The 26,598-nt window shown below is 37.0% G+C and overlaps 1 protein-coding gene across 1 annotated transcript; it reads left to right on the plus strand.

Moving 5' to 3' along the window:
- SHCBP1 (SHC binding and spindle associated 1) lies at nucleotides 1-26,598 on the plus strand. The gene is made up of 13 exons (XM_025920735.2): nucleotides 1-127; nucleotides 2,746-2,913; nucleotides 3,093-3,208; nucleotides 4,627-4,835; nucleotides 9,741-9,833; nucleotides 12,796-13,029; nucleotides 13,120-13,288; nucleotides 13,598-13,718; nucleotides 16,500-16,631; nucleotides 17,273-17,391; nucleotides 22,951-23,037; nucleotides 23,417-23,558; nucleotides 25,394-26,598. The coding sequence occupies exons 1-13, from the start codon at nucleotides 19-21 to the stop codon at nucleotides 25,717-25,719; spliced, it is 2,025 nt and encodes a 674-aa protein (XP_025776520.1). The 5' UTR covers nucleotides 1-18; the 3' UTR covers nucleotides 25,720-26,598.

Genomic DNA, 26,598 nt, shown 5'->3' on the forward strand with positions numbered 1-26,598 from the left:
AGCCCGCGGAAATTTGAAATGGCTGACGGGTTGCTGGCGGCTGGCGGGCTGGGGTCTCAGGCGATGGTTCCCCAGCCGGAGCGCACGGGCTGGGCGGTCGAGGAGTCGACAGCGCCTCTAGAGAAAGGTGAGCACCCGTTATGCCGGGCCCGAGGAGCCGCCTTCTAGCGGCGGACCCTTTCCGCGGGGTCCTGGGGGCGTCGGGACTTTCAAAGGGTGCCTGGGTCTTATTTGGGCTTCCGGACCCAGCTCTCAAGGGTGGCGGTGGTGACAGTGCGAGGCTCCGACTGCCCCTCAGGACGCCAAAGTCGGGAGGTACCCTGGGCATCTCCCCTTCTCCCCGCCCCATCTGGCTTCAGCTTCCGCGAGACTGGAGGGAGTTGAGCCTGGCCAGGAATTTCCAACCTGGATATCTGGGTGGGCTTCCGGGTGCTTTGTGCGTGTTCACCTGTGGAGAGACGTCTCCTATTTTTCATCTCCAGCTCAAGGTAGATCATGAACCATTCTCCCTTAACTGAAAGATAAGAAACTTGAACCCTTGGCCTGGGTAGCCCTGCGCACCGAGAGTAGGTGACACGCCCAAAGTTAGGGGAGCCAATATGGGACAGTCTAAAAATAGAACCGAAGTGTAATTCTCAGTCCTGTCTACCTCTTTGTGGAGATTTCCGTTATTTGTCCTGATATTTTTAAGCTGTTCAGAATTTTCCTTTAACATTTGCAGTTGGATTGTGTAGTGGAAAGAGACTTGGCAAAGTGAGAAAACATGTATGACTTAATTCCACTAGTAATCCCTCTTGTGACCTGGCAAAAGTCACTTGGCCTCAGTTTTCTTTTCTGGAAAACAGAGCCAATGGTCTTAATAGAATGTTGAAGATTAAGTGAAATAATGTGTGAAAAGTAATGCTTTCAAAGTGGCGGTAAAGAATTGTGCTGAAGTAAGGTATCCTTTGCTTTTTTGTATTGTGTTAAAATACACATAAAACAAAGTTTACTGTCTTAATTTTTAATTGTACAGTTCAGTGTTATTAAATATATTCAGACTGTTATGCAGCCATCACCACCGTCCATTCCCATAACTCTGTTGTCTTCTAAACTGAAACTCTATTCCTATTGAATAATTTCCCATCCTCCTCTCCCTCATCCCCTGGCTATGATCATTATACTTTCTGTCTTTATGATTTTGACTAAGTACCTCATTATCAGTGAAATCACACAGTATTTCTCTTCCTGTTACTGGCTTATTTCATTTAGCATCATGTCCTCACGGTTCATCCATGGTGTAGCAGATGTCAGCATTTCCTTCCTTTTTCATTCATTTCCTTCCATTCATCCATTGATGGACACTTGGATTGCTCCCACCTTTTAGCTATTGTGAATAATGCTGCTATGAACATGGGTATACAAATATCTTTTGGAGGTCCTGCTTTCAGTTCTTTTGGATATATACTCAGAAGTCAAATTGCTGGGTCATAAGGTAATTCTATTTTTAGGGTTTTGGGGGACCACCATACTGTTCTCCATAGCAGCCGTACCATTTTACATGCCTACAACAGTTTACAAGAGTTCCTCCTTCTCCATATCCTCACTAACACTTGTTTCCCTGATAGTTTTTCTTGTTGTTTTTTGATAATTGCCATCCTAATGGGTGTGAGGCAAAGGTATTATTTCTTTAACATTTATATATACTATTTATATATTACTGTTGTGATTAATAAATAATGTAATTATCTTAATTTAATTGAAATAAGCATGCTATTTTCACCTTTCCTTTATAGGAGAGGAAATTGACACACAGAGAGATTGCCCCACAGCTAGTGAGGTATTGATGCCCTTTTAGTTTCATGTGCATTGGCATTTGTGAGCAGTAGACCTCTGAGTACACTGTGGGTCATTTGTGAGGTCAAGTAGCTCTGGTGGCCTGAACAGAAGCAAAGAAGTCAAAGCAAGGAGAAAATACATGGAGCTGGGGGGTGGGGTGGGAAGACTGCTGTTAATAACAGTCTCAGATAACCTATGGAAATTATTTAGCCAGCTTAAATGCTACCCTCTGCATTGTTTATTTAGTAGCCATTTTGTCTATTAAAAACATCGCATTACACAGATTTAGATATTCCACTGGCCAAATCATGCCTTATAAAACATAATTACATACAGCCCAAACCTAATGTGATTAGCATTTTCTAATCTTTTCCTTAGACATAGTTACTGAAATTAGTGAGGAGGAACCTAGTAGCTTTAGCGAAGTAAACCTTATGCATTATTAAGAATTTCTTATCCTTGTTTATTGAGGGGCCATTGACAGACTGATATTGAAGAAAATAAAGAAAGGCTTCAACTTGTTTTGAGAAGGACTATAGGAAAGCAGCTCCTAACTTTAATGAAACTTTATGGAATTGTTTTGGGGAAAAAAATACTGTAAGATATTTGACCATTATTATAAGTTGCTAGCTACAGTAAGAATCACAGCTTTATTCTTTAAAGGAGATCTTTGGTAACTTACAGTGAATCAAAAACAACCCTTTTCCTCTGCCTCTTTGAAAAACTTCACAGAACAACAAAGACCTAACCTATGAAACATTTTAAGTTCTTACTGTTTCAAAGTAGAACTTGGTTTTTGTGATATTTTCAAGTTTGGAAAACTGGTTTCTTATGACAGTGATAAAGGTAAATAAAGCATTGCTCCCAAATCCTTGTTTATATTTTGTTTGGAGTTTCTAAGCCTGCTTTTTTTCATTGTTCTTGTAGCTCTGTTCCAAGATGAAGATTCATGCAGTGATTGTAGCAATCATGATAAGCGGGGTACTAGTTTACAAAGTTTTGTGCCTGAAGGAAAGACTCATTTCCCAGAAATATTCCAGACAAGTCAACTTTTGTTCTATGAGCGATTCAGAGCTTATCAAGATTACATTTTAGGTAAGTAGGGTTTTTTTTTTTCTTTTTTACTGCTTTTATCTTTTCAGTTTACATGTAGATTGTTTATCTCAGTCCCCCAGACTTGCCAGTTGATTCTGAGAAAGTGGATTTAAGTAGATTTGTTAACTTTTCTCTGCTTTATGCAGTCTCAATTCTTATTGTGTTTAATTTGTTTGTAGCTGACTGCAAGGCCTCTGAAGTAAGAGAATTCACAGCTGAGTTCTTGGAGAAGGTCCTTGAACCATCTGGATGGCGGGCAGTCTGGCACACTAATGTGTTTGAGGTGCTGGTTGAGGTAAATTTAATTCTGTTGTTAAGGCATTTGTCTCTTGCTAAAAGCACTTTCCTTCAGAGTGTTACAGCCAAAGTGCTTATTTTTAATTAAAGTTTATGAGCTGATTGAAAATAGCATGTTTTTCACATCTAATTGTCATGGTGTATGGAATGTTCCGCAAATTTTAAAGGCAGCCAAGGAGGAGTTACCAGGGAATTGAGGTGGTGTAAGTTTCAGTGTCCATTGACAAGGGGAAATGGTTTATAAATCTATGAAGTGGAGGAGGTATTTGAGACCATTTAAGAAATAAAGAGGCCTCATTATGAAGTCAACTGAGTTTCAATTAATTTTTTACCTTCTTAGTTGTAGCCCATTAAGTAGCTCAAACCCAACAAGCATTTAAAAACTGGCCTATTTTTTTGCCTAACAAATTTGTAGATATGTGGTTAATCTCTTGATAATGTGTCCCATTGTCAAAAGTAAAAACAATCTTATTTTTCAGCTGACTTGGCCTTTTACACTAAATTTGCACTCTAATTACAGCTGTGAATTTTTCTCAGTGTTTGTTAACTAGACCACAAAAAACCCTGTTAAACTAAAATGTTAAACCAGGGAGTAAGAATACAAGTTGTTGCTGCAGCTCCTTTTTAAAATGACATCACTTTCTGCAGTGATTATGTATGAGGCAGTAGGTGGCAGCTGTTCCTGGGGACTTTTGAATTTTGGATTATGCTAATATCTTTGGTTGCAGTAAAGGCCTATTAATTTGATTATGATAGTGTCGTTACAATCCATGTCTTCTGTCCATGTTCAATCTCCCACCTCTACCCTGACTTATTCTCTAAAAGTTATCAGAGTCATTGTTTTAAAAGAGAAATGTGCCATTCCTCTGCTTAAAACCTCTAATGCATTGCATTTACTAAAGCCTTGGTGTTGGCTTTGTGGTTTCTCTTTATCTAGAGAACACAAAACCCAAGTTCCTTTCAATGCCTTTTCTGTCCTGATCTCCTTGCCCCTCTCTCTCACTTCATCTACTGCTGCCCCTTCCCTTGCCCATTTCTTCCCTTTGGTTCCAGCAAGAAACACTGCCTTTCTCCTGCTCCAGCAGCCAGTCTGCCACAGGGCTTTTTCACCTGCCTGATCTTCAGATGGCTGCTTCCCTTTCATCCTATACTTTTCCCTACCATCCCAGCAAAACCAGACCATCACCCCTGCTAGTTACGCTTTGTCAAATGCTTATCACAGTCTTGTTTGTCTTCTCAATTCTCAATTACAATGTAAGCTCCATATGGGTAAGAACCAGGCCCTTCTTGTTTATTTTTTATATTATGGAAGAAGGCTCTGTGTTCCCATTTCATGCTTTAAAAAATCAGGCTATAAGTAGTGTTTTATATTTGTCTTAATTTTTATTTCCATGTAAGTAATATTTTAAATTTCAGGTCACAGATGTGGACTTTGCAGCCTTGAAGGCAGTAGTGAGGCTTGCCAACCCGTACCTCTGTGAATCTCAAGTGAGCACTTTTACCTTGGATTGTATGAATGAGCTCCTCGATCTGAAGGAACATCGGTTGCCCCTGCAAGAGCTGTGGGTGGTGTTTGATGATTCTGGAGTATTTGACCAGACAGCTCTTGCAGTTGAACATGTCAGGTAGGAAGAGAGTTGATAAAAATAACCTTGTGGCCTGAGACTGGATGAAATGCAGTAATTCTGGTCTGCATTATATACCTAGATTTAAAACTCAAACTATAAAGTTGGTCATTGCAGTATTTTAAAATGTTCAAAGATAGGGAAATCTTTTTTAAATTAAAAAAAATTTAAAAAAGATTTTAAGTTTTCATTTTGAGATAATTTCAGACTTATAGAAAAGTTGAAAAAAAAAACCCAAAGAATTCCTGTATGGCCTTCATTCAGTGTCCTCAAATGTTAACAAAAGATACGGGATTCTTCATTTGGTTTGTATATGTTTAGAAACTCTTAAAAGTTCTGGAGGCTAAGGCTTATGATTAAAGTACTTGAATATGAAGAAAGGAAAGAAAGTGAAGGAGGTGGTACACTATGTCTTCTACACCGATAAGACACATTTTTTTCCCAAGAATGTATCTGACCAAAGATGTTTTCTCAGGCCGCTTCCAGGATACTTAGGGGATACTTATAGTGATTCAGCAGTTCCATTTATCACCCAATGCCCATCAAAAGTGCTCTCCTTAATCTCCATCACCTATTTCACCCATCCCCTCATTCACCTCCTTTCTGTTAACCATCATCAGATAAATCTTTTGTCAGATAGTTCCTGATACAGATAGTTCTTTTGAATCTTCTTTATTATAAGTATATTCACTAAGGAAGGCTGACTTTTGATTATTTAAAAATGGACTTTTATTCCTCTAGGAGCTGGGAGACTGGATTATAGTAGCATAGTGTCTTGTAGTTTTCACTTTTTATGCCATTAGTGAGTTAACCTGGTTTTGCTGAGCTTAATTTCGATGTTCCACAAAGAAGCAGAGTGTTTCGGGCCCAGCTTCCAAGATCTTATGGAAAATTTCTAATTGTACACAAGAACTTTTAACCCTAGATATTCAGTATTTGGCCAAGCAATATAAATCTAAAGAACTGGCTTCTGTTCAGAACCAGTTTCTCTCACTTGAAAAAAATCTGTCAACTGAAGCCTTTGAAGGTAAAGGGATAATTGATGAGTTTAGGAAATTAGGAATCAGGGAATGAAGCTTTATGGGTATTGAAGTTGGTAGAAAGACAAGTATCTGGAATTAGTAATGGTATTTGAAGGTGAGCCTGGCTAAATTTATTCTTCATTTTGAGGACTCAGATTCTGGTCAATGTCCAGAAAAGTTATGAGGGTTCTCGTTTGTTTATTTTTTTTTTTTTATTTTTTTTTTCAACGTTTTTTATTTATTTTTGGGACAGAGAGAGACAGAGCATGAACGGGGGAGGGGCAGAGAGAGAGGGAGACACAGAATCTGAAACAGGCTCCGAGCCATCAGGCCAGAGCCTGACGCGGGGCTCGAACTCACGGACCGCGAGATCGTGACCTGGCTGAAGTCGGCCGCTTAACCGACTGCGCCACCCAGGCGCCCCTCGTTTGTTTTTTATTCAATGAGTATTCAAGTGCTGGGTCCTGATTTGATTGGTGCAAGAAACAGACACAATCACCACCACCAGCAGGCTTCATTCTAAAGGTGGGAGATGAATCTTAATCACATGAAGGTATAAATGTGATTGGAAACTGCAGTGAGTGCAATGAAGAATTAGAGTGTTCTAAGACTAGGTCAGGTGGCTGTTACATGGTTGTTTCCTGAGGAAATGACATTTGAACTTGGGTCTGAAGGGTTGGCTACGTGAAAGGGGTGTGGCAAGGGTGGGGAGGGAACAGGTTCAGGAGCTGAGTGAATTTAAGGAACTGGAAGGCCACTATAGCTGGAACACAGACAGTAATGGGGAAGACTTATGAAACTAGCTTAGAGGTTGTCAGGAGTCAGAAGATGTGGGACTTCATCGGCCAATTAATCATTTTATCTGTAAAAGCACTGTGGAAGCACTGAAAAAGGTTTTTATTCAAGGGTGAATAGGATCAGCTTTGTGTTTTAAAAGATTTGTTCTGGCTGCTGTGTGAAAAACAAATGGAGGGAGATGGAATAAGAAGATCGGGCAAGAGAGTGGGCTAGAGTGGGGTGTGGAGAGGACACATGGAAGCTTACTGAGAAGGTAGGATGGCTGGGACTTGGTGGCCGAGTGGATGTGGGGGATGAGGAGATATGAGTGGATAAGCCAGAAGTTAAGGTTTTGGTCATGAGAGAATAAACACTGGAGGAGGTGCAGATGTGAGTGATGTGTGTGAATGCCCAGTATGGTACTGGTGAGGATAATACTTGAGCTAAGTCTTGAAATGTAAATATAAGTTCACCAGGTGGAGAAGGTGGACAGCCTGACCAGCATTTCACATGGAAGTTTGAAAGACCTTGTGAAATGGGAGTTTGCATGCAGGAGGTCTGACAAGAGAGGTGCTCTGTAGCCAGATTGTGAATCCAAGTAATACCGCCAAGCTCAGGAATTTGAACTTCGTTGTGAGGGCAGCAGCCAGCAGAGTTTTTTTAACTGAGTAAACGCATGCTCAGGTTCTTTTTTTTTTGTTTTGTTTTTTTGAGATGACTAGAGGGTGAAGAGACCGGCAGTCCAATCTACAAGAATTAAGAGATGGCTTTATTTTCACTGCTTCTTCCTTTTCATAGCAGAACTTTTTTTTTTTTTTTTTTTAATGCTTATTTATTTTTGAGAGATAGAGCACTAGTGAGGGAGGGGCAGAGACAGAGGGAGACACAGAATCTGAAGCAGGCTCCAGGCTGTGAGTGGTCAGCACAGAGCCTGATGTGGGTCTCGACTCATGAACTGTGAGATTATAACCTGAGTCGAAGTCGATCGCTTAACCCAGGTGCCACCCACGTGCCCTCACAGCAGAACTTCTTGACAGAATTCTGTGTAGTCACAGTCTGCACCTCCTGGCATTCCAGTAATGCTTCTGCCCCACAGCACCACTGAAATTGTGCTTAAGGTCACCAAAGTCCTCCATGTTCTCCTTCCCAGTCGTCTCTTTTCTGATCTCATCTTGCTTTCCCTCTTGGTCACATTCGAGTTATTTGATCACTCCCATCTTCCTAACACACACTCTTCCAGCTTCTTAGTCATCTTGGCTCTTCCTCTCTTGCTCAAAACTTTAAAATGTTGGAGTTACCCAGGGATCGGTCCTAGACTATCTACCCTTCTCTCTCTTTAATCAGCCTTGGAAGCACATTAGAATTACCTGGGAATTGCTTTTGTTTTTGTTTTTTTAAATATTTATTTCAGGGAGAGCGCAATCAGAGGAGGGGCAGAGAGGGGGTACAGAGGATCTGAAGTGGGCTCTGCACTGACAGGCTGACAGCAGCAAGCCCAATGTGGGGCTCGAACTCATGAACTTCAAGATCATGACCTGAGCCAAAGTCAGACGTTCAACTGACTGATCCTCCAGGTGCCCCTGGGGATTGTGTTTTATAGGAGTAGTCCAACTAATACATGAAGAAAGAATGATAGGATCAGAATATCACTATTTTGCAACTTGTAATAAAATAAAGGTTCTAGGCAATAATTGTGGTTGGCTGCTACAACCATTGGTGAAAAACTGATGGGGAACTCTGTAGTAGATGGATCCGGTTGACAACACCTGAATCCACTGGTCATTCTTAACCTCATCATCAGAAGAGATGACCAGGTATCTTATGCTTCCTGATGGAAGTACATTGTGTCCGCCTTTAAGTATCCTTGCCAAAACATCTTTCCCAAAGCTGATCAAGTCTTTAGATCTTACTTTCTGTTTACCAGAAGTAAAAGAAGCGGAAGAACATGTTAAATGACCCCATGGGGATGCAATCAATAAAATTCAGAGTGTGGGAAACTTAAATTGCAAAGAGAAAAGGAGGGAGGGATAATCTATAGAATAACTGTGATTTAATTAAATGCAATAGCTGACCCTTGTTTGGATCCTGATTTGAACAAGCCAATGATAAAACAATAACAGCAACAATAGCAGAAGAGACAGGGAAAATTCAATACTGACTGGATATTTGGATATTAAGAAATTATAACACTTTCTTGGTGTAAAGATTTATTTTAGAGCTATATGCTAAAATTTGTGAATGTTGTATGTTTGACATTTGCTTTAAAGTAAATCCAGTGTTGAGATGGTGGGGGTGGGGAGCAGAGAAGTAAGTGGGTAGGGTAGAGATGAAATAAAATAGCCTATGCATTGATAATTGTTGAAGCTGGTTAATGCATAAACGGTGTTCATGATACTACTTGCTCTTGTGGATGTTTGAAATTTTCCATAATAAAAATTTGTTCAATCGCTTGGGGGGGAGGGGTTAAAAAAATATGGATCTTGCACCCAACCCCTGTGCCCCTCCTGCCTTTTGCAAAGGTTCTGATTTATCGGTCTGGGATAGGTTTGGGAATCAATTTTTAAAAGCTTCCTGGGGAACTCTAACATGCAGAATCAGGTTTGAGAACTGCTGTTTTATATTATTTCCTTAGATGATCTCATCTGTTGCTTTAATGTCATCAATATGCTGACAACTCCTAGATTTATGTCTTTAGCTCTGATATTTCCCTTGGGCTTTGGGCATATATATTCATATTCGCTCTTGACATCATCCACTTGGAGGTCACATAGGCATCTCAGTTCAAACTGTTTTCAACCCCAAACCTTTTTCTCTCCCAGTCTTTCCTATCTTAACAAATGACACTACCATCTACCCAATTACAGATGGTCAGTAAATAGTTCTTCTGATTAAAAAGAGGTGGTAATGGAAACAGTGTTGTAGAAAACTTCTTCTTTAGTCAATCTAAAAAAGTTCTTGGATGACTCAAAACTATCAAGTCTAGCATTTATGCAGCATTCTCTATCATCACTGATACAGTTGTTGTGATTTACTCTTTAGCTTGCACTCTCCAAAACCCTAACACTGAGCCAGTGATTAATTTGAATGATATGAGTTTCCTTTTCAGATTTTTCTATCAAAACATTTGGAGGAGCTGGGATGAAGAAGAGGAGGATGAGTATGATTATTTTGTCAGATGTGTTGAACCTCGATTGAGATTGTAAGTATTTGCTAGTGACCTTGTCCATGTTGGAAAAAGAGCTGTCCATGGTTTATTTTACCTGTCTGGTGTATGTTACTCCAAGGGCCCACACACAGAAGCAGGCCGCTATACAAATAGGATAACCCATTGATGAGTTATTAAATGAAACCTGTACGAATGCAGAGAAACCTATTTTTAGTGTTTATGCACTTGAGTCTAAAAGCTGAGTTCAGGGACACTGAAATTAAACAGCTCACTGTTTTGTAAGTCTGAATAAAACTCAGTTTGAGCTAATGTGTTTAAAAGAAACCCTGTGTTAAATTCAAAGACAATTATTTGAGAAATAGAGAAGTTAGTTGAATTATAAGATATTTCTTTTGCTTTAATTTTTTAAAAGAGTACTTTTAAAAATATTTGGCTTTATTCTAAGTTCCTATAGTAAAAGACACTGGGCTAAACTAACAGAATTATCTCAGGATGTTTTGTCAAGTTCTTGTCCTTAAATCTTATTTGACAAATAGATAAAAATACTAAACAATTAATATTGGTGGTGCATAAAAGTATACTAATTACTGAAACACAATCTTCTTCTAAGAAGAAGAAGAATTGTCATATTTTTATAGGGAAAAACACATTACAAAAAATGTAACTTAACTATGCAACCCACATGGTATTCAGATTTCCACTAGATGGTACTCTAAGACCAGGTAATTTTCTTGTATTCATGAGTGGTAATTTAATAGGCAGTGCTGCAGTAAGAATAAAATTAGAACTTGCACTAAAAAAAAAAAAATTATAGAAGGTGATTTTTTTTCCCTGTGTGAAAGATGATTTTGCTACATAAGGTAAGGCAGTAACCCTTTACATTTTCGTGGAACCCAAATAGATTTGGTAAATTTCTCTTGATTTACATAGTAAATAATAAGTAAAAAACATGTGAAAAGTATGGTTAATGGTTCCTCCTGGTTTAGAATTATGTGTGATTTCTATTTAGCCTTTCCAGTTTTTCCATCATGCATTTCCTATTTTCCCATAACGTATTCAATAAAATGCCAGAATTTCAATAAGCTTGCATATTTTCTAGTTTTGTTATGCTTGCTCTTAGAGAGCAATGATTGGTTTTGATTGAAGTGAAATGTAATGGTAGGTGAATAATGTGTATCTAGCAAACTTGATCTTTACTTGGAAAAGACTGTATTCTGATTTGACAGCTTTACATGTTCAAACAACAAGAGATGATTTACATATTTACCTTTTACATCCCTGGCAGGTAAGAAAGTGTAAGGGAGGAATTGTTTTAAGTTATGGAGAAGAAAACTATGGTACTTGATGGGGAAACTGGAATGTTATCAAATGTAGGCAGACTCTTTAAAAAGGTCCCTGGGCAAAGAGAGGAGTAGCGTTATGAACATGCAGGATTTAAAGGGAATCAAACCATACTGTCTTGATTTTGCACTGTGAGGTAAATATTTTTCCTTTTTAATTCAAAACGCTGTACTTCAAAGCTTATGGGTCTGAGACACAGATGTTGGTTCATTGCTTCCAGACCACAAAGTATCACTTTAATGAGAAGACATAGCTGATTGGCATGGATATTGGAAATGCTAAGAAATTTATTTTAAAATTTGAGTCTTAATCTTCATAACTTAATAGACCTGATCAAGCAGTCAGTGGTTTGGTTCCCAATTTTTTGTTTGCAAAGTGGATTTCTAGAATATCTTTAAATGAGTATGGATTAACCAAAGCAGACAAAATCCTTGCTTTTCAAGCTTCACCTAATTCATTTACTTGAAAAGTGGAAAAAATTATTTTTTATTCATTTTAAGTACTGTTTGAATGTTAACTGTAATTTCATGTAAATTTGTTTAGGATGTGGTTCTGTTTTTTCCCCCCTGTCTTATTTAGAGCATGACTAAGTTAGAAAAACATCATCTAAGGCAATAGTTTTCAACCTTGACTGCACATTAGAATCCCCAAGGAACTTTAAAAAAAAACAAAACCTCTCTACTTCTGGAGACCAATTTAATTGGTCTGAATGGGGACCTGAGCATTTGTATTTTTAAAAGCTCCCCAGTGATTCTAATATGCAGCCAAGGTTGAAAAACTCTAGCCTCAGGCATAGCTAGTCAATATACTTTTAAGTGAGAAATAAAGCAATTATTTTAAAACACTAGGTAATGACAATAATATTGCAGTTTATTTTCAAATCCATTAATTTCATGTCCATTAACTTGATTGTACATTCATAAATTATTTTATTGCATCTAGAAATACTTTTTGTTCTGTCTATATATTTGTGAAGATATACAAACTAATAATAAATTTTAAGTACCAGTAAGGTTGTCCAGTACAAGGTTATTTTGTTTCAGTCACTCTCTAGTTTAGTAATGGCAGCTTTATATTTTTTTCTGAGAATCTCAAAGGCTTATGTTTTTGAAATACTGTTATAATCTTCCTAAGGGAATATTCAGCATAATTTTTTGCTGTAGGGCTTTAAATGTGAGGAAGGACTAGATGACTTGAATCATTTTTATTTTTCAATCTTATAAATATGGTCATCTTCGACATTGTTATGAAACTACTTGAGATACTTCCCTTCCCATCCACACTCCCAGATTGCCCTCTGACATTCACTTAAGATTTTGAATCTAATATATGAGAAAATAATTTTTCTTAAATAATGATTACAAATTGTGAAACATGGACTTTCAGTGTTTGTAAATAACAAATGCTTGGATCTAAGAATAAAACCCAGCAACTCCCCAAAGCAAGAAAATCTAGTGACTTTAATAAAGTGATCCTTAAAACTTTCAATAGCTTCCACTTATAATAGAGTGCTATTCAGAAAGACTTAACATGTACTGAGTTATGTATTATAAAATGCTTTTCTTCCTGGTCTTTAAGGACTAAATGGGCTGTTTTAATGATAGGAAAATATATCAGAAAGGCAGTGTATTTCAATTTGCTTTTAAACTTGCAGGCATTATGACATCCTTGAAGATCGAGTTCCTTCAGGACTTATTGTTGATTACCGCAATCTGTTGTCCCAATGTGAGGACAGTTATAGGAAATTTTTAAATCTGAGAAGCAGTTTGTCAAATTGTAACTCCGATTCCGAGCAGGAAAACATCTCCATGGTTGAAGGGTTAAAATTATATTCAGAGATGGAACAGTTGAAACAAAAGCTAAAACTCATTGAGAATCCATTGTTGAGGTATGTGTGTCTTTGTTATTCTTAGCTAGTTGGCATCTTTTCTAACCAGCTATCTTACTGAGAACTGATAGGTCTGTTGGTTTCTCTAAGATACGTGTTTGGTTATCAGAAGAATTCGAATATCCAAGCAAAGGGCATTCGTCCAAATGGTCAGAAGGTCACGCATGTGGTCTCCTCCACCATGATGACTGGTCTGCTGCGGTCTCTGCTCAGGGACAGGCTTTGTCAGGAGCCTTGTAAGGAAGAAACAGAAATTCAGGTAAAAGGAGTTTTTTTGCTGCCGGTGGCTTTTTCTCTTCTAATTCAGGCCAGGTTTTCCTGAATTCTACAAAGCGTTTATAGGAGCTTCCCAGAGTTGATTTTTTGTGAAATGGGTAGTAGTGAGAGCCCTGCCTTTCATAAGCATTAGTCACTTACCAAGCACGTGTTGGGTTCAGTGCAGTAGCTGAGGAGATATTTTTTTTAAGTATGTGGTTTTGGCACTTTGAAAGTGAAACATGAGAGTACTTGGAGTGATATGTAGGTTGCTTTTGGGGGTGTATATTTGCAATATGTTGTTGTTTTCTAGTTCCATAGTGATCCATTGTCTGCTATAAATGCCTGCTATGAAGGTGACACTGTGATTGTTTGTCCTGGCCATTACATGGTACATGGCACATTCGCCATTGCTGACTCCATTGAGTTGGAAGGTGAGTCCGGAATATCATGCAACCAAACTCTCTGGCATGATAATGCTTAAGAAAACAGTAAATCACTGGTCTTGTTGAAACTCCAAGAATATGATTAATTCTATTTGATTTCAAATGAATTTCCTTAAAATATTTTGAGTATTTAGGAGAGCCTGGGTGGTTCAGTTGGTTAAGCTACTAACTCCTGATTTTGGCTCAAGTCATGATTTCACAGTTGTGAGATTGAGCCCTGCCTTGGCTCTGTGCTGGCTGCTTAAGATTCTCTCTCTCCCTCTGCCCTTTTCCCACGTGTGCCCGCCTGCCACATGTGTCCTCTCTCTCTGTCTCTCAAAAAAAAAAAAAAATATATATATATATATTTATATGTATATATAAATATATATACGTATACATATATTTATATTTATATATATACATATATATTTATATTTATATATATATACACATATACATATACATATATATATATATTTAAAGTGTGTGGGACATTGACTCAGTGTTTGAGCAACTTGAGGTATGATTTTTTTGTGGCATTGTATGTGTTGGGAAAACAAGCACATAGAGAAAAAAAGACCATTACGAAGAAGCATATTTTCCAGAATGTAGGTGGTTTATGGAAAGGAAATTTCATTTCTAGAATAAAAACTTTCCCTAGGAATATTTTTTAAGGTTTAGTATTTTTTATTTCCTGCCTACTCTTCATTTCTTATATGTTATGGATGTGTTGATGCATGGTTTTTGTTTTAAATTTAACGTATTTCTGCATAGGTGCAGGTCCAACTTGAAAGTGGACCAAAAATCCTTATCTTATTCATTCTTTAAACTTGCTGAATGTCAAATTCTACTTCGTATCTTGACCAAAGTATACTTATGAGAACATTAATGTTGAAAGATTCTATTAAAAATAACTTTTTAGGCTGTCATAATCTTATTGTACATTTAGAGTGATTCCTAAATTTAGGTTACTTTACAGTTGTTCTTCATGGTCCTGTGTATTTCCATAACATATTAAATTTAGATGCACCTGTTCAACTATTTACCAAAAAAGCTTCAAGTTAGCAATAAAGCTTGTAATGCAAAAAATCATATATCATTTTGGGACTTGTGCAGCTGTTCACAAACTGCTTAAGCTATGCTCTTTATCTTTATCTTGTCAAAACTTCTTAATGGAAGCAAGGCTGGGAGTTTAATTTCCTGCTGTTCACTAGTACATCACTTTACCCCCTTTTTTGTTTTATGTATGTAATTTTGTTCTTTTCCTTCTCCAAATATTTGATATATAATAGATGTGTGTGTATAAATAACACATCTGCAGGATAAATCACTGCAATAAAAACACTTTATTTTTTAGCATAGTGAAAATAGCATTGATATTATAGATTGTATGGTGGATAGCAGTTCTTCCTAGGTTGGTGAGGAAATTAATAATGAAATTGCCAAAGTGTCATAAATAACCATATAGATATCTGAGGATTAAGTGTAAAAATGACTATAGATTTACTAACAGGGGGCATTTCTGAGAATTTGGGGAATCAGGTGGTATATCTAGTGTGAATATATGGAGTACCTGTTCGTGAGTAAGAAGATTAAGGCTTATCTGATAGCTTATCTGACTGATCTATAGCTAACACTTATCACAAGAGATATATAATTGAGTACCTACTATGTGCAGGGTGTTAACAGTACCTATAGTAGGGTTTTTCTTTCTTGTTTAGTACATTTGCTTAAATGATGGTTTTATGTTTTAAATTGCTAAGAATATGTAGCTTGTTAATGTAATAAGCTTAATTTTTTTCCTCAATATGGCAAATTTTTTTAGTTTTTAATTTTTTTGATGATAAACATAATGGTTATCGTAGAAAATGTTCCAACTGCAGGCAGACACAAAAGAAATCAAAGAGAAATTACTTACAATCCAATCATCCAGAGTCCACCACTGGCATTACCCCCAAATATGGAGTCCTCTTGTATTCTTCTTCAGTGCCCCCAAAGGCTTGTCTGTGTCCTTTGAGTACAGAAAACTTTATTGGTTTTGCCTGTTTAATGTAGTGACTGCTTTCATTTACTCAAACAAAGGCTCATCTTAGACATTGAGACTTAGTTCTTACAGCTTTTTCTATGTGATTCCGTTTTATGATGAAAGTCAGACAACTTCTCTAGTTTTCTGACACTCCAGGTTTTGTAAGCCCATTCAGAGGTCTGGCCTGCATTATTAGTTTGGAATTTGTAGAGCTCCATTGTTTTTTATTGGTTCATGAGTAGACCTGTTTTTTCAATAACTGAAATTGCTTTAAGTCCATCTGTCAGGTTCTAAGTCAACCTGTTTAAGAGAATACTAAAATTTAAAAATCTTGAGAAATGCCTAGGATTTTTCAAACCTAATTTGTATTAGAATAATAGGATTTTAGAGTGGGGAAAAAACTTTTAAGGGTTAAATGCATTTTTAAAACTTTTTGAACCAGCTGTGAGTATTTAGGATTATTTACTTTTATATAGCAGTTTTGTAAGCAAATTTAGTGCTGACCTGGTCTGAGATGGTTGATAGGGTAGTCTTCCTGATAATGGGAGCAAATTGAGGAGTTGTTATAATTAAAAATTGTATATCCTGGTTTAAATTAAACAAGATATGTGAGGAGATAATTAGATTTTACTTAAATGCAACTTGGTTGACTGGTCTCAAATATCATTTGTGGTCATTTGAAATAGAGAAATCTACTGTAGCAATTTTGTGTTTAGACATTTCCCCTCAAGCATCTTAAACACTCTTGCTCTCTTCCTTAGGATATGGTCTACCAGATGATATTGTGATAGAAAAGAGGGGCAAAGGAGACACTTTTGTGGATTGTACAGGTGCAGATATTAAGATCTCAAGCATAAAATTTATTCAGCATGATGCTGTAGAAGGAATCTTGAGTAAGTATCTGAATATTTCATGTATTATTTTGTTCCAGGAAGGAAAACTTTACTTTCCCTGGAAAATGCAATTTAATAAACTTACTCTTGAGTATATGGAAGACTGATTAATTATTTATGTACATATAACATGATGACTTAGGAAGCTTACTCTAAAGTAAAAAATAGTTCAGTCTATTCTGAAAATTTGTTAGTTTAATATTGGTTTCTTTGTGATCATTTTTTTCTTTCAAACATTCCAATATTGTGGTCTGTGTTCTTTGTTTTCGAGTAGCCCTAAACTCAATGCAGCTATTTTCCCACTGTGCTGGTATTTGTTTCCTAGGATCTGTATTCCCTTTCTAGAATTGGTCTCCTTTTCTTCTCCCTTCCAGGATACTCATGAAAGTTACTTTCTGATACTTTTTTGGTAATGAAAAGTGCTTTTTAACTTGGTTTTACGTTTCTGAGATCATTCTTTTTTAAAATGCTGCTTTTAGATTTTAGTCATTGTTTTGTAAATTATGAATTTGTAATTCCAATAACAAAGTTTACATGGTGGCTAGTGAAATATTTAGACCACCTAATGTCAGCTCTAGACCATTTCTAATTTTGGAAAACACACATTACTTAAAGCATTTGATTGCATGTTTTCATTCTAGTCATTCATCGTGGTAAGACCACATTGGAAAACTGTGTGCTGCAGTGTGAAACTACAGGAGTCACGGTGCGAACATCAGCAGAATTTTTAATGAAGAACTCAGATTTATATGGTGCCAAGGTAGGATAATCTCTTATCTTTTGGGAAAGAAGTTTAGGTTTAAGTTCTAAATAAGTAAAATGTGGGACCAAGATGTAAAGATGTACACTCCCGTTCTCTTTCCTCAAAGAAGTTCAGACACTTATATACACTAAATCAGCCAGAGTCAATTGTGTAAGGAAGAAAAATAAGAAATCTGACAGTTTCTCTAGGATAACTTTGAGATTTAGACCCTTCACATTTGTTAATTTTGCAAACAGTTTTGTAGCAATTGAAGCTCAGTTGCTCTTTTTAAAAAAAATTTAATGTTTATTTATTTTTGAGACAGAGACAGAGCATGAGTTGGGGAGGGGCTGAAGGAGAGGGAGACACAGAATCTCCGAAGCAGGCTCCAGGTTTTGAGCTGCCAGCACAGAGCCCGATGCGGGGCTCGAACTCATAGGCCACGAGATCGTGACCTGAGCCGAAGTCGGACACCCAATCAACTGAGCCACCCAGGCGCCCTGAGTTGCTTTTTTTAAATGAGACTTTTTATTTTGAGATTATTGCTGAGCTAACGTACTGTTGTAAGAAATTATACAGAATGGTCCTATATGTATACTCTGTACTAGTTTCCCCATAATTGTAACATCTTGGAAAACTGTAGCACAACAGGATAACATGATTCAGTTGAGTATTTCCATCACTCCAAGGATCCTGCATGTTGCCTTTGATAGCCACATCCACTTGCCTCTCCTTCAGACCTCTTCCTTAATCACTGGCAAACTTTAGTCTCTTCTCCATTTCTATTATTTCGTCATTTCAAGAATGTTACGTAAACATAATCATACAGAATGTAACCTTCTGGGATTGGCTTTTTTCACTCAGCACAGTTCTCTGGAGATTCATCCAAGTTGTTCCAGGTGCAAAGTGTTTGTTCTTTTTTTATTGCTGAATAGTATTCTAGCATATTCCAGTTTGTTTAACTGTTTACCCGTTGAAGGATATCTGGGTTTTTTCCAGGTTTTGGCTATTGTAAATAAAGCTGCTGCAAACATTTGTGTACAGGTTACTGTGTGAGCACTTTTCATTTCTCTGGTGTAAATGCCCAGGAGTGCACATGGTAGCTACATGTTTACTTTTTTTTTTTTAAAGACACGGCCAAACTGTTTTCCAGAGTAGTTACACCATTTTACATTCCCATCAGCAGTGTTTGAGTGATAATAGTTTCTCCATATCCTTACCAGCATTTGGTTTTTTAAATTTTAGCCATTCTGATAGGTATGTGGTTTTACTTTTCATTTACCTAGTGGTTAATGATATTGAACATTTTTTCATATTCTTACGTGCCATCCTTCTCTTCAGTGAAATGTCTATTCATGACTTCTGCCCATTTTCTAATCGGATTATTTGTTCTTTTTTACTGTAGATTTTGGAGAGTTCTTTTTATATTCTAGATACTAGTCCTCTGGTGGGTATTTGGTTTGCAGATTTGTATGCTAAACTGTAGCTTGTCTTTTCATTTTCTTCACTTGGGCTTCTACAAAGAAAAGCTTTAAGTGTCAGTGAAGTCCAATTTACTGATTTTCCCTTTTGTGGGGTAGTGCTTTTGGTGTTAAGTACAAGAACTCTTTGCCCAGCCTTAGATATCAAAGATTTTCTTTTATTTTTTTTCCTAAAAATTTCATAGTTTACATTTTACATTTAAGGTCATGATCCATTTTTTGAGTAAATTTTGGTGTAAATATGAGTTTTAGATTAAGGTTAATTTATTTTTTTGCCCATAGATGTCCAGTTGTAACCATACCATTTCTTGAAAAGGCGGCTCTTCCTTTGATAAATTGGTTTTCTACCTTTGTCAAAAATCATCTGGAAAATTTGTGTAGGTCCATTTCTAGGTTCTCCATTCCATTCCACTGATCTGTGTACCTGTCCCTCCACCAATATCTGTTACTGTATGTTGAGTCTTGAAATCTGATACAGTGATTCCTCCCACTTTGTCTTTTCCAAAATGGTTTCAACTATTCTGGTTCCTTTGCTTGTCAATATAAGTTTTAGAAAAATATGGTCTCTGTCTACAAAAAATCTTGGTGAGATTTTGATAGGAATTCTAATAAAACTGTATATCAATTTGGGGAGGATGGACATCTTTTTTATGTTGAGTCTTCCAATCTTGTGAACACTCTCTCTCCCATTTATTTTCATCTTTGATTTCTTTCATTAGCATTCCATAATTTTTAGAATACAAGTCTTGTATGTGTTTTCTTAGATTTCTATGTAAATATTTCATTTTTAAGTGATTATAAGTCATCTCATATTTTTAATTTCAATGTCCATGTGTTCATTGCTAGTATACAATTGACTATTGTTTGTCACATATCCTGTGACCTTGCTGACTTTTCTTATTAGTTCTAGGAATGTTTTTGTAGATTTCTTGGGATTTTCTACATGACTATCATCATTTGCAAATAGGGACAGTTTTATTTCTTCCCTTCTGATCTGTATGGTTTTGTTTCCTTTTTTTTTTTTTTTTTTTTTTTTTGCTTTATGGCACTGACTAGAACTTCCAGCACTATGCTGAATAAGAGTGGTGAGGGTGGACATCCTTACTTGTTCTTGGTATCAGGGAGAATGTATTCAGTATAAGGTTAATGATAGGCTTTTTGTAGATAATCTTTATCAAGTTGAGTAAGTTCTCTATTTCTCTTTTGTGATAATTTTTGTAATCACTGTGTGTTGATGTTTGTTAGATGTTTTTCCTTAATCATTTCATATGATTACATGATTTTTCTTTTTGGAAGAAAGAAAATGGTGGGTTACATTAATTGATTTTCAAATTCTGAACCAGTTTTGCACCCCTGGAATAAACACAATTTAGTCATAGTGTATATTTTTTAATATATTGCTGTAATATATTTGCCAATGTTTTGTGAGGAATTTTTACATCTGTATTCATGAGAGATATTGGTCTGAAGTTTTCTTTATTTGCACTATCTTTGTCAAGTTTTGTTATCAGGATAATATTAGCTTCATAAAATGAATTTGGAAGTATTGCTTCACTAATTTGTATTAATTCTTTAAATGTTTGGTAGATTTTTCCAGTGAAACCATCTGGGCCTGGAGATTTCTTTTTTGGGAATTTTAAAATTATGAATTCAATTTCCTTAACAGTTATAGGGCTGTTCAAATGACCTATTTCATACTGAGTGAGTTAACAGATATGCTGATAGGTTACAGAGCTCCTGTGGATGGGTGCCAGGTCAGTGGTGAAGGGCTCTCCTGTTTGGTGGCAGTGGCACCAGTGACTCCTGGAGCACCATGTATTATATGTACCACCTCCCACCCAGCCCGTTAGGCCTCACACCAGCCTGAGGGGGCAGGTGACCATTTCTTCTGCTAAGTTGTCAAATTTACAGGTATAGTTATTTGTGGTATTCCCTTAGTCTTTAACCTTTTGATGTCTGCAGGGTCAGTGCTGGTATCTCATTTCATTCTTGATATTGATAGTTTGTTATAGTCTTATTGGTCCCTGAGGCTCTGTTCACTTTTCTTTTTCAGTGAATTTTCTCTGTGTTGTTTAGGTTGGGTAATTTCTACTGTTCTATCTTACTAGTTCACTGATTCTTTCCTCCTTGTTTTCCTTTTTGCTGTTGAGTCCATCCACAGAGCTTTTTATTTCAGTTATTTTTGAGTTCTGAAATTTCCATTTGGTCTTTCATATCTTCTGTTTTTTTCACTGAGACTTTCTTTGTGCGCCTTTAATTTTTCATTTAAGTATGTTCGTAATTGCTTCTTAAAGCCTATTTATCGTGGATGCTTTAAAATCATTGTCAGCTAATTCTAACATCTTTGACATCTTGGTTTTGGCATCTATTGACCATCTTATTCAGTTTGACATCTTCCTGGTTCTTGGTATGACAGGTGATTTTCCATCAAAACCTGGACATTTTGTACTACATTATGAGAGTCTGGATCTTCTGTTTTAGTTTAAGTGACACCCTTACAGGAGGGGATGGGATGAAGGGTACTGCTGGTGGAAGGAGGTAGAAGCCCAGGTTCCCCATTTTAGCCTCCATCGATACTTGTTTCAGTGGGATAGCTCTTTGTTACTGCTGGGAGGGGATGGAAATTCTGGTTTCCAGCATGGTGCCCACTGACACTGTGGCCCATGACAGTGGCCTTGTTACCACTGAGCAATGGTGAAAGTCCAGACTTTCTACCAGGTCTGCTCTGATACTGCTCTAGTGGTGAGAGGGAGTGGCATCTTGTGACTGTTGGGTGGGAGTGTGTAGTCTCCAGCGATGCTGCTAGGGCCTTGTTACCGGCTGGTGGGGATGCAAATCCTGGCTTCCTGCTTGGCTTTCTCTGACACCACCCCATTGGGAGAGTTGGGGTGCCTGGTTACAGCCTCCAGAAGGTGAAAGTCTATTCTCTCCTCTTAGCATTTGTCAACATGGGGATGGGCCACTATTTTTGTCTGTGGCGTTTGACTGGCATAGAGCTATAATTATCTGAAAGTCTTCTGTCTTTCTAAACTGCCTGGTCCTTTGGCTAGAGAGTTCAGGCTTTTTGGAAGGCTTTTCTGGTTTGTGTCTTGTGTTTATGGATTGCCAGATTCTTCAGCTTCATGTCTGGGGAAGAAAGCCCAATTGGAAGATTTTTTTTTACTTAGTAGAGAGTTAGATTAGCCATCTAGCCATATGTGTTCTTGTATCCCCAAAAGGGGAATTAATAATAAATATTTTCTCATGGTTTACTACTACTCTTAGAAAAAAAACTCAACATATATGTGGTAGGTGTCTTATAAATGGTTAATAGCAGCTCTTCTTCATGTATGATATTGTATATTAAATTATTCCCAAAATGATTTCTTAAATAACTATAGAGGTTTGAGTAAATTATTTTTACTTCCCAAAGTGCTTAGTATAGTTTTAGGAAGTAAATTATTCCTGTTACTGTTACTTAATTGGTACCATGTGGTCTCAAGGGACACTGTGAAAGAATTGTGCCATGCATGGATCTTTCTGGTTACTTTGTTTTATTGAGTCACTTGAATTGGTTGCTAATTTTAACATGTGTGTACTAGTGGAGGCTATTAATTGTTTAGCTCATAGAAGTGATTTTTAGGTTATGTTGGGATGTTTTAAAACTAGTGTGTTTTTAAAAATATCAGGTCTTCTTTCTATACTTAAATTGCAATATTTTACTAGACTCAAATACCATTCTCCAACTAATTTAGTATCTCAGGATGATCATTTTGAATAAGTGCAAAATTGTCAAATATTTTGTTTTTTTTTTATTTGGCAGAATCAGAAAACTGACTTATCCAGAATGAAAGGGAGTGGAACAATAATCAAGTGTTGATCATCTTAGCCAGTGTTTTGTGTGTGTCTCTGCGTGTGGTTTTTGAAAGTGATAAATGATAGACAACTTGCTGGAAATGGAGCAAATAGAAATGTTGATTAGAAATATCTAATAAAACTTTCTGTAAAACACTTTATATTTACACTGTGTTAAGGTTTAAGAAATGATTGTAATAAATCTTCTCTTGTAGTCCTGCCTTAAAATACTGATTGTGATACCTTGAAATGTAACTTGTAGGGTGCTGGTATAGAAATATATCCCGGGAGTAAGTGCACCTTGAGTGACAATGGGATCCATCACTGCAAGGAAGGGATACTCATTAAGGTGAGTGTACCTGCTAAAACACCCTCTTTCCAAAGGTTAGAATGGTTTCATCTAAGAAATAATTGTGTTTTGTTAAATTCCCAAGTTGAGTTCTATTGTTTGGTTTTGAAAAGCACAAACAGTACATACATCTTAATAATCATCTTGATATCAATAGTTGGTGATTGAGGGTCTTTTGTGAGAATACTTTGCTATCTATAGATCTGCAGAAATGACAGAGGAATGCTGTGTCATTCAGAGCTCAGACTGTGCTACAACATATTAATAAGCATAGCTTTCTACTTTATTTTTAGAATAGCCTGAAAACAGTGAGAAGATTTTTAAAGCAGGCAGTGTTGAATGTGACAGTTCCTTAAAACATTTGTTTTCAATGTCACAGGACTTCTTAGATGAGCATTATGACATTCCCAAAATATCCATGGTGAATAATGTCATACATAATAATGAAGGTTATGGTGTTGTCTTGGTGAAACCTACAATCTTCTCTGACCTGCAAGAAAATGTCCAAGATGAAACTGAAGGTATGTTTTATTTAGTGATTTTTAAAAATAAAAATGTGATCCTAGTTTACTTTATTTCAGCATTAAACTCTTATTAAGGATCTGAGTCTTCCTCTCCTTAACAAAGATAACTGGCATATACTTGGACTCTGAGACAGAGAAACTTGGGAAGGCTGTAACATTGTAGACTCTCAGGGTGAAAGAAACTTTCAAGGTCAACTAGTTCACCTATTCATTCAAAACCCTGGTGTGTGGTTTCTGTGGTCCTGAGGTTCTCTTCTTATCATGCTTGGCTTTCTGTGCATTTATAGAATAAAGCTGAGCATATGATAGAAATGGTGGCTCCTGCTGATATTTGTTAAGGATGGAGGCAGAGAAATGCATGTGCCAGATTGAAGGCTGCATTTACTGGAGGGGATTGTGGAGTTTGTCTCTATTTTTTATTGGCAGAAGTAAATGCCTCCCTGTTAACTATCTTTCTTGGCAGGAAAACTGAGCTCAGTAGGAAATTTGTGACTTTTAAGCCATGACCCAGATTACTGTGAAATCTTAGTCAGAGAGGGATTATGCATTGGCATGGATGAGGAAAGTAGTCCTCGTCATCCATAAGGATACAGTCTAGTTATCTGTGAGTTCTTTTTCTTCTCACAGTTATGTAGGTCAGAAGTCCAGGTGGGCTTGGCTGCATTATGTGCTTAGGGTCTCAGAAGGGTGAAGTTAAGGGGAGTGGGCTTTGATCTGAGAGTTCTGAGGGGGAAATCTGCTTCTGAGCTCATTCATATTGTTGGCAAAATCCATTTCCTTGAGGTTGTAGGACTGAGGTCTCCATTTTTTTTTTTTTTTTTTACAATTGCCTGAGGATTGCTTCAGCTTCTAGAGGCCACTGTCCAGTCCTTGCCCCCATAACCTCCTCTATCTCAGCAACTTTCCTCAAGAGAAACTTCCTTAAGGCAAATTTTGTTCATGCCTCAAATCTCTCATGTTTTGAATTTCTTCATACTTTCCTCTTCTTCATCTAGCCAGAACAAAACCCCAACTTTTAAAAGGTCCAAGTGATTAGATTAGGGACACCTGAATTATTTCCTTAGAGTCAGCTGATTAGTAACCTTAATTACATGTGCAAAATCCTTTTGCCACTTAACAATCCCGAAAGTAACACCAGGGGGGTGGGCATCATAGGGGCCATCTAGAATTCTGCCCCTCAGTAAGCACTCACTTCTAATGCTGGCATTAGCTGCTAGAAGGAGAGTTCCTTTGGGAATAGTGGCACTCTTACTAATCTTTGTGTCTATCTCCTAACACCGTGCTTATAGTAGGTAGTCAATATCCAGAAAGGGTCTGTTGAGTGAATGAGATTCTAGGATAAAAATAGAAAATAATTCAAAATTGGTAATCCTGTATGAGGGTCAGAAAGTCTTGGTACAAAGACTAAGACAACTGCTTATTGAAATACTTATGGCAAAGAGTTCATGGAATCCAGTCAGATGACAGCAGGAATCGTTGGCAGTAAAAACTTAAAAGCTTTAATTAGAATATAGAAATATAGGGGCACCTGGGTAGCTCAGTCAGTTAAGCATCCGACTTCGGCTCAGGTCATGATCTCGTGGTTTGTGAGTTCGAGTCCTGCGTCAGGCTCTGTGCTGACAGCTCGGAGCCGGGAGTCTGCTTTGGATTCTGCGTCTCCTCTCTCTTCCCCTTCCCTGCTCATGCTCTCTCTCTCTCTCTCTCTCTCTCTCTCTCTCTCAATAATAAATAAACATTAAAACAATTTTTTTAGAATATAGAAGTATATATATTTTTTGTTGCGTTATTTTGTACATTTTACTGTATTTGTTATAATTTGTTTGTTTCTTCAGAAAATAGAGCACTTAAAATTCCGACAAGTGAGGAGGCAGACACAGCGGAAAGGGTGGATCTAGAAGAGCTGATTCAATGTACAACTGGCAAAATGGAGCTTTATGCAAGATCTAATCTTTCTGAGCAAGTGGAAGGCAACTGTGAAATTGTAAATGAACTAGTTGCTGCCTCCACACAGAAGGGTCAGATGAAGAAGAAAAGGTTGAGTGAACTGGGGATCACGCAAGCTGATGACAACTTAATGTCACAGGAGATGTTTGTTTCAATTGTGGGGAACCAGTTCAAATGGAATGGGAAAGGGAGTTTTGGCACATTTCTTTTCTGACCACCGTGATATAAATAGATAGCAAAATATTGGATTTTGCACATGCTGCCCTGAGAATCACTGCTGCTATCATAGTTTGCTTCATGTCTGTATTTTATATTTGAAATATTTGATTGGGTTCGAGTGAAATGTACATCTATTTCTATCTGCAGGTGTTGCATATGAAACATTCCCTTTTATAAGGAAGGTCATAAAAACATATAAAATAGAAAATATTTGAAGATTTCTTATCCAGAAAGTCTTGCTTTCTCAAACACATAGTTCTCTCATATTATTAAGCCTATCAGTAACTTTCTAGTGTAAATACACTTTTAACCTAGCACTTCAAAGAAGAAAGGGAATGCAAGATGAGTGCACAGAAATGCAGTAGGTGTCAAATGTCAAATGTGCAGTGTTCTTTACACTTGTCTTTTTCTCCCAATTACAGCAAGTCTGAATTCCATGATATATTTGCATACTACTTGTCTTAAAATAAGTTTTTATTATTAGGAAGTTATCTGCATAATCAGACGTACTATTGAGAATTTGAGTGGGATGCATTTTTGTGTTGAACAGTGTAATCATCAAAACAGTAATAGATAGCATGGCAGGTTTGAAACAGATATGAGATGTGTTATTCAGAGCCAATGCATATGTAGAACATTTTCACTGTTGCTGAATATGAATGATTAAAAAGAAGGTGTTTTTCTTTGACCATAACAGTATTCTGATCAGATTTCAAATATCTTACACATAGTGGTTTCTTTTACAACCTGTATCAGCTCTGTGTTCTTGAATATCATATTGTAAGACACAGCTTTTAAAGATATTTATATTTTTAAAAAGTATATGTGACATTAATATGCTTACTGATTAAAATTAAAATTATGAAATAATAAA

The sequence above is a fragment of the Puma concolor genome, chromosome E2, assembly GCF_028749965.1.
Source record: "Puma concolor isolate L17-30 chromosome E2, mPumCon1.1.hap2, whole genome shotgun sequence".
Classification (NCBI taxonomy): Eukaryota; Metazoa; Chordata; class Mammalia; order Carnivora; family Felidae; genus Puma; species Puma concolor.

Coding starts and splice junctions, on each gene's coding strand:
- SHCBP1 (XM_025920735.2), top strand. CDS start 19: ATGGCTGACGGGTTGCTGGCGGCTGGCGGGCTGGGGTCTCAGGCGATG. Junction 2,914..3,092: donor TTATCAAGATTACATTTTAG/GTAAGTAGGGTT, acceptor ATTTGTTTGTAG/CTGACTGCAAGGCCTCTGAA. Junction 16,632..17,272: donor TGCTGTAGAAGGAATCTTGA/GTAAGTATCTGA, acceptor TTTTCATTCTAG/TCATTCATCGTGGTAAGACC.